General features: G+C 39.7%; 1 protein-coding gene across 2 annotated transcripts in view; it reads right to left on the reverse strand.

The window, feature by feature from the left end:
- The window catches only part of ITPR2 (inositol 1,4,5-trisphosphate receptor type 2), a 589,849-nt gene that overhangs the window by 243,384 nt on the left and 328,198 nt on the right, over window positions 1-18,267 (reverse strand). For both annotated transcript variants that reach the window (XM_025285009.3, XM_025285008.3), the window contains one exon: window positions 15,924-16,032. In XM_025285009.3, coding sequence (XP_025140794.1) covers window positions 15,924-16,032 — 109 coding nt within the window. The remainder of the gene's footprint in view (window positions 1-15,923; window positions 16,033-18,267) is intronic.

Genomic DNA, 18,267 nt, shown 5'->3' on the forward strand with positions numbered 1-18,267 from the left:
TCCAAAAAGAACAACTCAGATGTCAGTCAAGATTTCAAAGATTAATATTTACAAAAACAATTGGCAAACAACAGTGTGTGATCCAAGAGCAAAAAATGTTGCAGCAGATGTCTTGTCAAAAGGCTACAGATGACGAGACGTAGCATACTCTCGTCCATATGTTTTCTCAGTCTGAGAAAAGAGATCCTCAGCCGTTTTTCAGTTCTGGAGAACACACAGTGCCTGTGTACACAGTGAAGTAGATGTTTTTCTGTCAGGGAACTTAGAGCCAGGAATTCCAGTTTCATTTGGAAAAACGTGGCATACACGTTCAGTGGAACGTTAATAGAAAATCAGGCAAAAAAATAATCTAAACTACTCAGTCTGTCAAGAAACAAATTGCAGAAGAAACTGGAATGGCCTTCGGGTTGTTTTGGTTTTCCTGGACATTCTTCTCCCTAACCTTTTGGCAACAATATTTCAATTCTCTCCTGGGGAACCACCCTCCCATCTTCCATGTTAGTGGCCCGCCTTCAACAGCTGCTCAGCAGTTGGGCTTATAACCGTGAAATAATAAGCAGACAAAGAGACCAAGCTGGGCAACTGGGAAATTGGAGGGGTCAGTGGTTTTGATCAGGTCAAAGGACAGTCATGACGGCTGTAGTTAAATAAACAAGCTGAATGCGAAAGAGGACAGGGCAGCCAGCGAGACGTCTGAATTTGCTATCATGGGGAAGAAGCAGTTCCTGGTGATGAAAATGTCCAAAATATTGCTAAAGAAGTGGGTAATGGACGTGGACAGGAGAAGCTCAGTGCAGATGCAGGGCTCAGAGGCCGAAGTGCTGAATGTGCTGCCTATGTGGACTGGTCATCCCAATTGTCAGGGGAAACACACTGTCTAAAGCCGCCCACCCTGACCAGGCACTAGAGTAACCATGTGTGTGAGTTATTTTATGACAGGAGGTCCTAGTAAGTAACACAGAGCTAACAAGCCACCACCAATCAAAAGAGTTCCAGAAAAGTCGAAAGGAGACGTCATACATCCTACCAAGCTCCCAGAATCCTCGCTGGAATCCATCTTGGCTGAGCAATGTCAATGGACCCTGATCCAGGGTCCTCCACCAGGAAGGACCCTGAATCAGAATGACTGGCCAGAGACAACTGGGAAACTAACCTCATCACCATAAAACCCGAAACTGCAAGTTACATGGCAGAGCAGTTCACCTGGGTTCCCTTACCCTCTTGCTCTCTTACAGGGCACCAATAAAGTCTCTTCCTTTATCAGCACATGTGTCTCCTTGGATAATTCATTTTCTAGTGTTAGATAAGAGGCCACTTTCGGGCCCAAGAAGGGGTCTCCCTTCCTGGAACACAATGATAGCAGGTCTGGGGCTAGAGACATGGAATGAGAGCTAGGTTCCAAAATATTGGAGAGATGAAAGGCAGGGAAGGTGGGGGGGTGGGGAGGTGGTGGTACGGGAATGCTAGCAAAGCCAGAGTGATTGAGTCAGAGGGTCTGAACCTCAAAGAGCCATAGATTTTAAAAGATGGCAGAAGAATCAGTCTAGAAATAATCAAGAGAAATAGCAAGACCACAGAGCCTCTTCACATACTGGGTATGAGAGAAAAGCTCTAATCCACAGAGCTGCTGAGAAAGAGAGGTGGCCTCAGGAAAAGAGACTCTTGATTAAAGCAAGAAGGTGGGGGACTCCCCTGGTGGTCCAGTGGTTAGGATTCTGGGCTCCCAATGCAGGGTGCCTGGAGTCAATCCCTGGTCAAGAAACAAGATACTGTGTGCTGCCGCAAAGACCCAGTGCAGTCAAGTAAATAAAATGAAAAATAAATAAACAAAGCAAGAAGGTGGGAGATGGATTGGGAATTTGGGGTTATCAGATGAAAACTATTATATATAGGATGGATAAACAACAAGGTCCTACTGTGCTGCACAGGGAACTATATTCAATATCCTGGGATAAACCATGATGGAAAAGTATATGAAAAAAATGTATGTATAACTTTATCACTGTGCCATACAGAAGAAATTAACATGACACTGTAAATCAACTAAACTTCCATAATAAATAAATGAACAAATAAATCAATAAAATTTTTTTTAAAAAGGAGATGGAGGGAACACTTATATGAGAAGATAAGGACACAGGAGCATCTGCTGAGGGGGACAGAAGAGAGGAAGAGCCTGGGAGCCCGAGGAGGAGAGGAATAGCAGGTTCAGGGCAAGGAGACAGGCAATACCATGGAGACAGCAGTGGGAACAGGACTGGGAGAACGGCTTAGTGTTTACACTTTGTGCCCTGAATGGCAAAAGCATGTAAAACTGATATCAAAGATCTCTTTCAAGAGAGTGGGCAATCGGCCAATAGCCAGAAGTCATATCTAACTCTGCCAAGGGGATGGGGAATCTCAGCTGACTCTACATATGGTAAATGAATAAATAAGTGCATGCTCCATCGTTGAAGATGGTGGGAAGCCTAAAGAAAGCATGCTTCTCAAAGGTATGCTCAAGTATGAGATTACTTCTGGTTACCACATACCTGCTGGTATGTACATCTCTGGTTACTATATGAATGTACTCTGGCATTTTGAGAGAAGAGGAAACAGACTCAATTCCTGGGATGGGAATTTACAAGAACATCAATATTATTCCTTGTATCTGATATTAACTATAAGCATTCGACTTTAACTGTCACGTGCCCTCATACAGATTTTTTTTTGTGCCACCAACTCATTAAACCAAGCTGCCAGGTTGAGTTCATTAACACATCACGTCTGTTTTCCCCATTCCATGACTATAGAACTAGTATAGTCTGTAATTTGAGTTTTAATTAAAAACTCAGCCAAAGGCTACGAACAACTGAGAAAAGATAAACCTGACATCACACTGAGCAATCTGCAAATATTCTAAATGTTGTATGCTGCTCTGTTTTAAGTAACCAAGACGTATCCAAAAATGCTTAAGATTTTCAAGCACCAGATGGAATGCAGAAACGGAGCCTACCCTGAAGAAATCAGCAAATGGTAGCTGTTCAGAATCATTAAACACGAGAAGAAATATCTTAAGGTAGTTTGTGTTACTTGAAACAAGAAAACAGTTTTCCTCCAACAGCCATGAGTGACATTCTTAGGGCTTTGTAAGTTGATGCCAGACTAGAATGAAAGGCAGTCTCCCACAGTGATTGTAAACCTGGGCTCTGGAGCCAGAAGACCTGAGTTTTCATCCTGGCTCCACCATTTTTTCACTTGTGACCTTGGGCAAGCTCTGTAACCTTTGTGGGCTATAGTTTCCTCAGTGTGTTGTTAGGAGGGTTAAGCGAATTAATACTGTGGGGCATTTATACAAGCACCTGACTTTCATTATACAGTAAACACCATAGAGGGCTTCCCTGGTGACTGAGTGATAAAAATCCCACCTGCCAATGCAGGAGATGGGGGTTTGATCCCTGGATTGGGAAGATGCCCAGAGAAGGAAATGGCAATCTGTTCCAGTACTCTTGCCTGGGAAATTCCATGGACAGAGGACCCTGGAAGGCTACTACTGTCCATGGGGTCACAAAAGAGTAGAACATGATTAGTGACTAAACAACAAAAAACAACAGACATCACAGAAGTGATTTATGTTACTATCATTTAGAGCATGTACCTAAAAAAGAATGAAAATACATTCTCCCTTTTTATTTTTTTTAAGATTGCTTGAACTCCCCAGGTTTCTAGAGGCAGTGAAAGAACTGAAAGCCTGAAAGAGGGTTTCAAAAGGTAAAATCACATTTAAATGGCCATTTATTTTCTCCATCATTATCTGATTTCTTACCATGTGGAGAAGCATCACATACAGAGTAGAATCAGAACTCCTTGATTCCCTAGCTCTGTCACTGACAAATCTATGATTGTGGCCAGATCATTTCCCCACCGGGGCCTCAGTCTTATCTATAACAATGGAAATTAAAAAGTATTTGCCTACCTCAGAGAGTTACTGTGAGGCTCCAAATGCCCACAGACACATTGTTATTTTGCAAATAGTTTCTCTAGAGATGCACAATCAATGATAGTTAAATAACAGCAACAGCAATAATGCGGTTTTAGTGTCTCATATACTAAGTCAGATATTTCCTCTGTGAGCACCTGTCCGCGGATGAAAGCATCAGACAGAAAAAGTAAAATGTCTCAGTTCCGATCTGCTTCAACCTTTACATCCTGCTTTCTCGTTTCTGTGGTAACAGCAGGACAGTCTCAAACACCAATTTTGTCCCATGGCAGGAGATCCTGATGCTGCTTGAGAGCAATTGGTTAGTGGGCCGAAAAGCTAGTTACAGGCTTCCCAGGTGGCTCAGTGGTAAAGAATCCACCCTCCAATGCAGGAGACACACGTTTGATCCCTGGGTTGGGAAGATGCCCTGGAGAAGGAAGTAGCAACCAACTCCAGTATTCTTGCCTGGAAAATCCCATGGACAGAGATGCCCGATGGGCTACAGTTCAGGGGGTCACAAAACAGTCAGACACAACTTAGCAACTAAACAACAAGCGCAGCTAGTAACACTAGTTAACCTGACAAATGCAGTGATCAGTTCAGCTGACTGGGTCGCAGCCTCTCTCCAGAGCCTGAATTGCTCTCAGGTTCTAGGCTCTACAGTGGGCTCTTCCCACTTCTTGTGTGGCCTGAGGTCCCTACTTGTTCTCGAATTCCTTCTCAGGGGAAGGGGGCCCTTCCTGAGAGCAAAGCCCAGGGGCTGGATCCTTCCTCCCACCTGCCTGCCTTCAGATCCGGTCATCCTTCTTCTGCCGCAGCTTCCCTGAGCTGAGCACTCACACTACCATGTGGGCGGATCCCCCACTTCTTCCCCTTCCAAGGCAGACCACAAGTAAACACCACACGGCACATCAGACAAAGCCTTTGCTACAAGATAATCTGCTTCACCAGCCCTCAAGAATGTATGGAGATCTCCTTGCAGCTGGCCCAACTCTGCAGCTGTGTCAAGTACCAAGAAACCTTCCTGGGTGACAAAGAGATGCAAATTAGAATGTGAAGTGATATTTCTAGAACCCACTTCTTGGATATGACTAGTGAAGGGCAATGTGTTGTACAAGCAGACAGTCACTAACATTTGTATCTACTGTGTATAAATGTCAGTTCACAAACACTGAGCAATGATTGTGCGCCTCTGGGAACACTTCAGGGAGTATGATCACCCATCTCTGTACTCAATAGCAGCACAATGCTTATGACATGCGGCGTGGGACTGGGGATAAATACAGAACTAGACCCTTAGAGAATCTCTGAAAGGTCTTCGGGGCATTTCTTCATCACAACTATCAGACTTGTCCTCAAGGAGTTCCTAATTTATTTAAAAGTAACAACACACATCCTTCAAATGGCAAGATAATAAAAGGTCTACACTGAAGAACCTGCCTACCAGTGCAGGAGACATAGGAGATGCAGATTCAATCCCTGGGTCGGGAAGATCCCCTGGAGGAGGGCATGGCAACCCACTCCAGTATTCTTGCCTAGAGAATCCCATGCAGAGAGGAGCCTGGTGGGCTATAGTCCATAGGGTCACAAAGAGGCAGATACAACTGAAACGATTTAGGAAGGATGTAACAAGACCAAGATGATTTTATAAGTAATTAAATGATTATAAACTAGAATAATATGGAGTTAAAAGAAACTAATCATGGTGTGCATCCTGAAAAAGAGTTTAGGTTAGATGTAATTGGAAATAATTAACACATAATTTAGTAATACATTAATTTTAGCTTTTTCTTTTGTTCTTTTTGTTTTTTTTTAAACTTTTTATGTAACCCATGTTTATTTTTTAATCACAATATCATTTTTCACATACAACCATTAACTACAAATAATTGGCTAATTTTTGAGTACTGATAATATTTTCAAGATGATCTTTCAGTCATTGATCTCTAAAGAATCAAACTGCTAAGTCATTTCAGTCGTGTACGACTCTGTGCGACCCCACAGATGGCAGCCCACCGGGCTTCCCCGTCCCTGGGATTCTCCAGACAAGAACACTGGAGTGGGTTGTCATTTCCTTCTCCAATGCATGAAAGTGAAAAGTGGAAGTGAAGTCGCTCAGTCGTGTCTGACCCTCAGCAACCCCATGGACCGCAGCCTTCCAGGCTCCTCCGTCCATGGGATTTTCCAGGCAAGAGTACTGGAGTGGGGTGCCATTGCCTTCTCCGACAGAATCAGAGCTTAACTCAAAAATCATTGAGGCAGTGGTGTTATTGTCAGATTTTTAAGTGGGACAGTAAAGTCAAGATGTATTTCAGAACTTTATAATTTTTGTAATAAGGGTACAGTGATGAATAAATCTGATAAACATATCATTTTGATGGCTTAAAACAAGTGGCCAAGCCAGCCCAGCAACTGACGAGTAAATTTCTAAAAGTAACTGCTTCCTTTGTGCCCACCTTAATGCTAAAAGTCTTTCTGCCCCTATAAAAATATAAAACAAAAACTCCAAAGGGTAAGACTATACTAATTATATTTCTAAAACAGATCTCTTACTGTAAGGAGACATCAACATATTTTCACATTCCAACCATTTAGTTACCTAGTGAAAACACAATACACACACCCTCACAATACAGGAATGGCAGTACAAAAGGTTTATAACATCATTTACTGTTCAGTTCAGTTCAGTCACTCAGTTGTGTCCGACTCTTTGCGACCCCATGAATTGCAGCACGCCAGGCCTCCCTGTCCATCACCAACTCCCGGAGTTCACCCAGACTCACGTCCATCGAGTCAGTAATGCCATCCAGCCATCTCATCCTCTGTTGTCCCCTTCTCCTCGTGCCCCCAATCCCTCCCAGCATCTTTTCCAATGAGTCAACTCTTCGCATGAGGTGGCCAAAGTACTGGAGTTTCAGCTTTAGCACTGTATCTAGCTTTAAAAAATATTAGAATATAGGGGGAAAACTTCACTCACCTCTAAAATGTATGTTTTTAAAGTTCTATAAAATACATCTGATGCTAAAACTGAAATTTATTTTTCCTTAGCAAAACAATTCTTAAGCTACAGTGCACTTTATGTAACAATTCTACATAATTTGTTTATCTGCCTCCTAAAAGTGAAATAAGCATATGCATAGAAGGTGAATAATTCTGCAGACTCTTATAATAAGAGGAGTTTGATACAATTTATAAATTTGCAACAATGTAATTACTGCTGGGACTGACAAGTCTGCATATTTGATGTAGGAGTGAAGTTCCTCGGTATTTTTCTGACATTCTTTTTGCTGCTTTTCAAAATCAGAAACAAAAGATTAATTACAATGATTTTTTTTTCCTGCTGAAGAAAAAAATAAAACCTAGTTAACTCAGTAAATTTCTGAGTTAAAGGTATCTTTAGAAGGTATCTTAAAAATAACTCAAAGCATCCTTTCTTAAAGATCTTTATTCCATATCAATCCAGATACCAACTTTCAAACCAAGAAGCTCTGTCTGTCATCATTGTACAGTGTGTAAATATCACCTGTCCCACCTGGGCATTCATAAAGATCACAGCTCGCTATTAGATGCTACGTTGTTTGCTGAATGCCACATTTCCACAAGAGGCTATCTACCATGTCATCTTATAAGCATTGCTTGGGACTTTTATATATAATATTCAGGCTACTAGAAACTCAGACATGATCACAAGGTGGGACTTGGGAAGCTCTGATATTGATCTGTAGGTCTGTAAAAAATACTCTTAAAAATCTGCACAGCTCTTGCATCACATTGTTCCCAAACAGCTCAATCTAAAATCTTTAAGCGCTTCCTCAGCAGCTCACTGATTCAATGCTTTATGCTTTCCAGCACACATGCATACAGATTTTTATCAAGAACAAAACTAAAAAGCTTTTCATTTTATTTAGGTGAATATCTGAGAAAATAGAAGAGCTGTGATTGTAAATTGTATCATGTGTTCGGCTCTAACATCTTGTTAAGACCTCAGAAGCCAAAATGTTTGGGTGGAGTACAAGCTCTCTTCACCTACTTACACTATATACGTTGGTTTCCGCATCAGTAAGAGAGGTGTGATACTACCGATGACAAAGTAAGTGGAAAGTATTAGTTGCTCAGTCCTGTCCAACTCTTTGTGACCCCATGGACTCCTCTCTCTACAGAGTTCTCCAGGCAAGAATACTGCAATGAGCTGCCATGCCCTTCTCCAAGGGATCTTCCCGACCCAGGGATCAAACCTGGGTCTCCCACATTGCAGGCAGATCCTTACCCAACTGAGCCACCAGGGAAGTCCGATGACAAAGAGTTAAAGATTAAATAAGATAATACATACGAAGGGTCAGGAATAATATCTGATTTTTTAATAAGGTTTCCCTAGTGGCTCAGATGATAAGGAGTCTGCCTGCAAGGCAGGAGACCTGGGTTCAATCCCTGGGTTGGGAAGATCCCCTGGAGAAGGGAATGGCTACCACTCCAGTATTCTTGCCTGGAGAATTCTATGGACAGAGGAACCTGGGGGGTTATAGTCCATGGGTTCACTATTCTTTATTTGTTAGAGATAAAATACTTAATACTATGGATGACAAAGAGTTAAAGATTAAATGAGATAATACATACAAAGGATCAGGAACAGTATCTGATTTTTAGTGAGCTCCCAAATAAATGCTAGCAATCATTACTTTATAAAAACAAACATCTAAAACTACAGCAGAGTAGAAGTGGTTTCTAGATCCCTTTGCAAAAATATTCCAAGAATATATAGCATCTCAAACCTGAAAATTTGAAGAATATTGAACTTGACTAAACATCTTTGTTGTCCTGTAGATTTTATGTATTGTCAGTATAACTTACAAGTGGATATGAATATACTCACAGAGGAAATTATGATTGGCATTCTAAATAGGTCAATTTCTTTGACTACAATGTAAGGAAAGAGACTGTAAATTACCAGATCCACAGGCTATCAGGGGATATTTTCAGGACTCCTTATCTTTTCCAATTCTACAGGACAGAAGCTACAAATTTTATACATTCAGGATCAGATCTTATAAACATCTTTACTATTTATTATTTATATATTTCTCCCTTTTATGAGAGAAATAATTTCTAATGCTCTATAAATCTTAATGAAAATATATACTGAAGAGCATAAGATGAAGAAAACCAACCAAAAAAAAAAAGTCCTTCAAGCCAAATCGATCCTCTGAACACAGTTCTTACTATTTCCTACTCGGCATCTCGACCATCCACCTCCATCCAACCCAAACAGCTCTATCTCCTGACCACCTCAGGTAAACCTTACTCAGACCTGGACCTAAAACACCCTGAAGTACACAAAACTAAGATGCAGTGCTAAATTAAGCTTTGCTGTTCCAAAGCACACGCATCCTAACAGGTATTTCTATTTTGTGGTGGAGTCTCAGAAATAAAAGGGTCTCTCTGGTGGCTCAGATTGTAAAGAATCTGCCTACAATGAAAGAGACCCCGGTTTGATCCCTGGGTTGGGAACATCCCCTAGAGAAGAAAATGGCAGCCCACTCCAGTATTCCTGTCTGGACAATTCCACAGACAGAGGAGCCTGGTGGGACACAGTCTACAGGTCGCAAAGAGCTAAACATGACTCAGTGACTAACACTTCCACTTCCACAGAAATAAGAGTAGAAAAACATGGCACTGAGGATGGAGAATATGAGAAATCACACTGCCCTCGAGACATTTTAAAAAACATTCCTTCTCTTCTCTTTCCCTACACACATTTTCCAACATACATATTTTTTAAAGTGCAAATAAACATGCCCGCTGTTGTTACCTAAAAGGATCCTTTCAAATGGAACCCATCACAAAGGAACACTGAGCTTTCAGGGTACTTATATATATCCTTTGTAACTTTTTGCTTTTCTACCAGAATCGTCTAAATAAATAAAACTTAATAAAATTTTTATAAAACTCAGCTAACTCCCTACCTCAGGGATTTTAATATACAATTTCCATGTTTTAACCTTCAATAAAAATAAGCATTGTCACTTGTAACAAATGGTACACAGATGATCAGTGGGTTTCACAGAGGCTTGCCTAATAGAAAATTAAATTTTCATTTACTTGTATTATTCTATTTGAAATCTTCAGAATATTACCACCTACATCTTCTCTCTCAGCCTTTAGCAGAAAGGAACATAAAGCAAGGAAAAATATTACATAAAATTAATTTAGGAACTATGATCAAAGGGATTATAAATTGAATACATTTTTAAAATCAACTAAATACCAGAAAAATGTAGTTACATGAATTTTTCCTTAATATTTCATACAGAGAGAGCTAATAAAATCAGAAAACTATGGTCTCGAAGTCCAAAATTGCTTTAAGGACATCTGTTTCAACCATGAAGCAAATTTACTTCACTGCTCTATTTTTAAATTTTCACCACTATGCACACACATAGACACACACTTGTAGTACCAGAGACAAAAGAAACAAAAATGAAAATGGAGATTTTCTTTTACGGTATTAAATTTAAATCAATGAAGTCTCAAACGTAATATTATGATGTTACTATTGTTTAGTTGTTAAGTTGTTTCTTTTGCAACCCCACAGACTAGAGCCCACCAAGCTCCTCTGTCCATGGGATTTCCCAGGTAAGAATACTGGAGTGGGTTGCCATTTCCTTCTCCAGGGGATCTTCCCAACCCGGGGATCGAACTCCAGTCTCCTGCATTGGCACACAGGTTCTTTACTACTGAGCCACCAGGGATGTGGAGCAACATTAAGATAGCTAGTGTGAAAAACCTTGGTGTGAGTTTTCTGTTTGATTTAATTCTGAGAGATCTCTTGGGAATGCTTCAATATACAGACAGTAGACATCCAGCTGATTGACATGTCAGGCAGCCAGGTACTAGGTAAACTATGTGACAATGCAATTCAATTCTCTGAGTCTCTCCACGTTACAAACCTGGAGGTACTGCTTCCTGTTCTATATACTTCCTAGAACTGCTGAAAGGTAGCAAAATATTTTACAATACTTTGAAAACAGAAAAATGCTATAAATTCAAAGCAATTTTTGTCATATTCATTCACATTTAAACTGTCCTACATTTTAATCAGCCATAGGTAAGCTCTACAGTAAAAAGATCATTGTGATGGATTGGGTAATGGCCCTCCCAAAGATGTCTATGCCCTAGCAACAAAAACCTGGCACTGTCACCTTTCTTGGTAAAGGAATTTTGCAGGTGTGATTAAGGATCTTGGGATGGGAGGATTACACAGGATTATCTAGCTGGTTCCAATGTAATCACAGTGTCCTTATAAGAGAAAGGCAGGAGCGCAAGAATAAGAGTGGGGGGTATAACAATGGAGTCTTTCTCTGTGTATATGTCTGGGTGTGTGTGTGTGTGTGTGTGAGAGAGAGAGAGAGAGAGAGAGAGAGAGAAAGAGAGAGAGAGAGAGACAAATAAGGCCAGGGGTGGGGAGGGAGGGTGTTGAAGACACTACAGCTGCTGGCTTTGAAGACAGAAGGAGAAGCCATGAGCCAAGGAATGCAGGAGGCCCCTAGAAGCTAAAAAAGGCAAATGAATTGTCTCCTGGAGCCTCCAAAAAGAATTCAATTGACATTTTGATTTTAAACTTCAACCTTAAAACTGTAAGATAATAAACATGTGGGTTGTAAACTAATGAGCCACTTGATAAGGATGAAAGAGGAGAGTGAAAAGCTGGCTTAAAACTCAACATTCAAAAAACAAAGATCATGACATCTGGTCCCATCACTTCATGACAAATAGAAGGGGAAAAAGTGGAAACAGTAACAGATTTTATTTTCTCGGGCTACAAACCACTGCGGACAGTGACTGCAGCCATGAAATTAAAAGATGTTTGCTCCTTGGAAAAAAGCTATGACAAACCTAGACAGTATATTAAAAAGCAGAGACATCACCTTGCCAACAAAAATCCGTATAGTCTGGAGAATCTCAGGGATGGGGGAGCCTGATGGACTGCCGTCTATGGGGTCACACAGAGTCGGACAGCAGCAGCAGCAGCATGGCTTTTCTAGTAGTCATGTATGGATGTGAGAGTTGGACCATAAACAAGATTGAGCACCGAAGAATTGATGCTTTCGAACTGTGGTGATTGAGAAGACTCTTGAGAGTCCCTTGAACAGCAAAAAGATCAAACCAGCCAATCCTAAAGGAAATCAACCCTGAATATTAATTGGAAGGACTGATGCTGAAGCTCCAAAACTTCAGCCATGTGATGTGAAAAGCTGACTCACTGGAAAAGACCCTGATACTGGGAAAGACTGAGGGAAAGAGGAGAAGGGGACAACAGAAGATGAGATGGTTGGATGGAATCACTGACTCAGTGAACATGAATTTGAGAAAACTCCAGGAGACAGTGATGGACAGGGAAGCCTGGCGTGCTGCAGTTCATGGGGTTGCAGAGTCGGACATGACTTTGACTGAACAGCAATAACAAGTAGGAAACTAACATAGTAACGAAAACACAACCACCTGTTATCCCAGGACAGAGAATCAGGATTTTTTCCTGAAAATACATAGTAAGTTGTAAAATAATGGATTTGACCAGCTTCTGAATCTGTTACCCAAGGCCATTTCATCCAGACTGGTGGGTCCTTTAGGTCCCCTCCACTGGCACAGAAAAGGGACCACCAGTCATGTAACACGGGCCAAGTGACAACATGCAGAGATTGTCCATTGCTGTCTCTTTCCCAGCAGAGGTATTTGAATCACTCTAGATCTAATATGCTTTCTAAAAATTTCATATAGGGAGAAAAGTCTTCTCCTTCCACTAGTAGAAATGCTTCTCACTCTACAACATTTATAATTCAAATATTGACTAAGATCTAGAATTCTTTCAGCTACAGCTTTCTTATTCCATCTTTAATAGACACAGAAATTAAGAAATGATATTTATGTAAGTCTCTTTTAGGTTTTTCTTTCTAAGTTAATGACTACATTTCCATATTCCGTAATGTTTAATTCTATGTTTCTAAACTTTTATCTATTTTGGATATTACATTCTACTATATTCTGTCTGCTTATGACTTAAAATCCAGCCCCCCCAAACATGTTGGACAAAATATACTAATCTTTCTTAATAGTGATATACATCATTTGTAAAAGTTGTCTGTGATCTGATAAATAAGATTAGGCTGGTTCTGGTTCTGGCCCTGCTGTGTGACCTTGGGTAAATCACACTACCCCTCTGGGTCTCAGTGACATCATCTATAAACCAGCTTGGACTAAATACCCAGATACAATGTCTTAAAAAGAGAGGCACCATGGAAGCAACCTAGATGTCCATCAACAGATGAATGGATAAAGAAGTTGTGGTACATATACATAATGGAATATTACTCAGCCATAAAAAGGAAATCATCTCAGTCAGTTCTAATGAGGTGGATGAACCTAGAACCTATTATACAGAGTGAAGTCAGTCAGAAAGAGAAAGATAAATATCATATTCTAACGCATATATACAGAATCTAGAAAAATGGCACTGAAGACTTTATTTACAGGGCAACAGTGGAGAAACAGACATAGAAAATAGACTTATGGACATGGGGAGAGGGGGGATGTATGGGAAGAGTAACATGGAAACTTACATTACCATATGTAAAATAGATAGCCAACGGGAATTTGCTATATGGCTCAGGAAACTCAAACAGGGGCTCTGTATCAACCTAGAGGTGTGAGGTGGGTAGGGAGATGGGAGGGAGTTTCAAAAAGGAGGGGATACATGTGTATCTATGGCTGATTCATGTTGAGGTTTGACAGAAAACAACAAAGTTCTTTAAAGCAATTATCCTTCAATAAAAAAATAAATTAAAAAAAGAGAGAGAGGTACATAGTATTTTGTTAATTCTATTGAGAAAGTATCACTTTTGGCAAAAACGGTTGATAAGTATTCCTCATTAGCTCCTTCACAAAGATAACACTGGGGGTATTGAGGCTTATTTGTATTTTAACAATCCCAATTCCAGATTGGGAAGGCTCAGTGCTGAAAAAGCCTGAGGGACACTGCAGGCACCCTGAGAAGGACAGGTTTCTGGAGGCTAATGGATGAGGAAGGGCGAGGTGGGGGAGGCAGAGGGGGTCCTGTAATACCCAGGCAGTGCAGAGCCCCTGAAGGTTCCTGAAAGGCTCTCGTGATCTCCGCAGACACTGACAGGACCCCAGAAGCATGTGAAATGCACTCCGTGGTGGCCCTGAGTAAGCTGTGCCATTGGTCTCCATCTCCCCGGTGCCCAGACACTAGGGCCACCACTTAACAGTTGCTCGCAGTGTGTGTGAGCTGCCTGAGTGAATGAGCCTAAAGAGCCTCAGCTGACCCCTTCCCTGAGGACCGTGTCCTGGGGGCGCCGTTCACATCATACTTGATGGGAATAGTGTCCTTGGAGCTCTGAAAACAGCAGCCCTGCCTCCCTTCAAGGAGGTCTCAGGGAACTGGGCACTGGTGTTTTCTAGACAAGAGAAGATGAAAGCCTGAGCTAGTTAGTGATGGCCCTAGGAGTGTAAAGGAAACCCAGACAGCAGCATGAATTATTGTACAGTGGTTTGGGAGATGTGCTGAAATTCTCCTGACTAGTCACAGTAAAATCTTGCCTGACTTCTTTCCTAGTTTGCTTTACAGTAATTCAATAATCATCTATTATATAAAATTGAAAGGCTTATCACATATCTTCTGTTAAGCACAAATAACTGTTATCATAAACTTCACTCATCTGTAAAAAATTCATATGACCTCATTTTTTCTACTTTAGGATCTGATACTTCAGCCAATATCAAACAATCTATAGCAATAGTTTGAAGTACCAAAGGAGAAAGAAACAAAAAGTCCCAAGGAATTCTATGTATTGTTTTTAAGAACATATCATATAGTCAAAGTTATAGGCATATTTCTTGAGTCCTATGCTACAGCAACATTTATTAAAACTGTATTGACCACCTGTATTTTATTAATGTTTCCCAAATATAGTTTAAAGGATGATGAGAACTAATACAATGCAAAAGTCATTTTGATTACTGAAGCAAACAACTGATTCAAATGCTGTATTTTGAAGCTATCCCCCCTTCTATTAATATCCAAGATTCCACTGCAATTCTTTTCTACCAAAATATGTTAAGAAAAAATCTACCACTACAATCTTTTTGGAATTAGATAGCATATACATAAATAAAAATAAAATCTTTCCTTAAACATACCAGATAATTAATATTTACAGAAACAGAATAAAAAATTATTAAGGAGCATGTTATAAATTATGTTTGATACTTAACATAGAAGTAAACAGTAAAGGTAGCTAAAAAAACCTACATTAGATTTATATTTTATATTTAAGTGTATCTATCACCTTGGGTATTAAACATGCTGCCAGCTATCTCTTAATGAGCATCTGAGCTGTCATTTTTAATAACAGACTGACAATTATTATCTATAAGTTGATATTCCCTGAAAATCATCTGTGCAATATTTAGTATAGTTAAGAATAGAAACTTACAGTTCCATTTATTTAAAAAAGTATTATTTTATAATACTGGGTATAATATTATAGAAAATGACATGAACATATATGTACAATGAAAAATCAACATATTCCAAAATGCACAGACCATTTAAATTTACAGCAGAACTTGGTACAAAATCTTAATAATGCTTAAGAAAGATCATTTGGTCCATTGACACTATATGACAAAAATATACATATTCATGACAAAATATAATAATAACAAATAAACCAAATACTTGGGCCATTCTAATCTTAGTTACTTCTCAAATCAAAAGTAAACATTAAGAGATGAATAACATAAAAACTCAAATTATCTAATTCATCTAAGTACACACACTATTAATATGTAATACAAATAATCATATAATAGCCTATTGTAGCTTATTCATTATAGTATTCTAGAAATTCTATTTTATTTTCAAATAGCAAGAAAAAATCTTAAATACCTCTTCCACAAAGCTGTCTTTCTTCTCTAGCATTTCTCGTAAAGTCTGAAGAATTTTAATGCACAATTTTTCTTCTTTTTCCATCAGTTTCTTTGTATGATTAATCAACCTTAAAACAAAACATTAAGCCTTAATAGGACAGTAATTTCTCTTTAAGTTAATATAATAGCATCATATACCAGAGGGAAAAAATAATCACACCATTATTTTAGAGTATAAAGCAAACAAGATACATGTCATAAAGTTTTAAAATTATATTCCAGCTTATAAACTTTGTATTATAAAACTTTTGCTTTATAGTCAGTATACCCCAGTGCTTCTCAAGTTTATTCAGGTAACATACTTTTAGTGGGACACAATACTCTAAAAAGACCAATGAAACACTGATTATCTTCAAGTCTATCATGTGAACTAAAACAAGTTTATTAGGAAAGAAATATGAATATCTGCAGTATAGTACACTTTATTATATTATGCCATACTATATTATTTTCCATGTAGTGTATCACAGTAACTATATAATTGCAGCATACAACACTGGAGCCTTAGCATTAATGGGATGCTTCCAGTTTCCACTAATAATAACTGCTATTTTTCACTGCTAGGGCTTGGTAGAAATTGGCAGTTTTCGTGATTAGAAGCAAAAAAAAAAAAAAAAAAGTAAATTCAAGGTAGCTTATCCATTTACTATTTTTGCTATAATTTGGGCAAAGATTCTAATTAATTTTACAGTGGTGACCTCTGCAGTGGAGTTCTGTCAAGAGAAATATTTGAGGTCACAGTTATATAACATCTCCAAGAACTCAGAATCAAATAAGATGTTGAGAATCAGAATTTACAGCTTAGCACATACAACTCATGTTGTTAAAAAGCTGGTTCTCAAAACAACCCCGTGAGATATGTTCTCCTAGAAGAAAACAAAACCATGTAGAATATAATGGAATGATCTGATCTCAGTGACATAACGGGAATCCGATGGGACAGAGCCCCGAGGAAAAGTGAGCTTTCGCTAGATAGCGGCTAGTCAGCGCTTATCAAGTGTCAGCATGAAGCATGAGCACTTGCCATGAATTTTCTCCACTTATCCTCACAGCAAGCCAAAGTCATATGTGAGGTTCTGTTAACAGGCTAATTTTGCTAATGAGAAAACAGAGACCCAAAGAGGTAAAGCAACTTTCCTCCGGTTACACAAGTGTTAAGTTGTGGGATCTGGAAATAGACCAGGTCTATCTGACTTCCAGTAATCATATATGGATGTGAGAGCTAGACTATAAAGAAAGCTGAGCACCAAAGAATTGATGCTTTTGAACTGTGGTGCTGGAGAAGACTTTTGAGAGTCCCTTGGAATGCAAGGAGATCCAACCAGTCCATCCTAAAGGAGACCAGTCCTGAATATTCCTTGGAAAGACTGATGCTGAAGCTAAAACACCAATACTTTGGTCACCATGCAAAGAACTGACTCATTGGAAAAGACCCTGATGCTCGGAAAGATCGAAGGCAGGAGGAGAAGGGGACAACAGAGGATGAGATGGTTGGATGGCATCACTGACTCGATGGACATGAGTTTGTGCAAGCTCCGGAGCTGGTGATGGACAGGGAAGCCTGGCTTGCTGCAGTTCATGGGTTTCGCAAAGAGTTGGACATGACTGAGTGACTGAATTGAACTGAACTGAACCTGACTTCAGAGTCAAAATTCTGAAGCACCACTCTGTGGAGACAGGACATCCCTCCACTGATGAAGGCTGCCCTAGGTTATACACAGCTGCGTCTTATAAGAAGTTAGAGCAGAGAGAAAGGCAAAAGTCATAAACTGGACAAAGAAGCCATTACATTTTGTTGGGGAGCTGCCTAGGGCTGACCAGAGAAGGTTTCAGAAACAATGTAACATTTAACTATGAAGATTTCACCTGGCAGGAAACAGTGGAGAGAAGTGATTTCAAAGGGAATGGAAAAAAGGGCAGAGGCAGAAAAGCTGATGTCATGTCCAGGAAATAAGTATACTCTAGCTGCCAGCGGACAGTTAAAGACATGGAAAAGGAGAGTGTAAAAAGTGCAGTCTGAAAAGAAAGAACTGGGAATATTATGCTAAAGAGTCTGGAATTTATAGAAAATAGAGAACCACTGTGTTAAAGGAGCTGTATGATCCTCCCTACCTGTTAAAAAAGATGGCAGTGGGAACAAGGGCATGGAAGCGTGAGAACAAGTAAGAGATGAACAGGGCACACAATGGGGAAAGGGCATAAGAAGCAATACTGAAATAAAATAGCCATGACCTGGCAAACAATGGCATACAGGAAGTGGAAAAATGGAAGGGAGATCACAGATGCCTAAAATGTATGAGTTG

The sequence above is a fragment of the Bubalus bubalis genome, chromosome 4 (genome assembly GCF_019923935.1).
Source record: "Bubalus bubalis isolate 160015118507 breed Murrah chromosome 4, NDDB_SH_1, whole genome shotgun sequence".
Classification (NCBI taxonomy): Eukaryota; Metazoa; Chordata; class Mammalia; order Artiodactyla; family Bovidae; genus Bubalus; species Bubalus bubalis.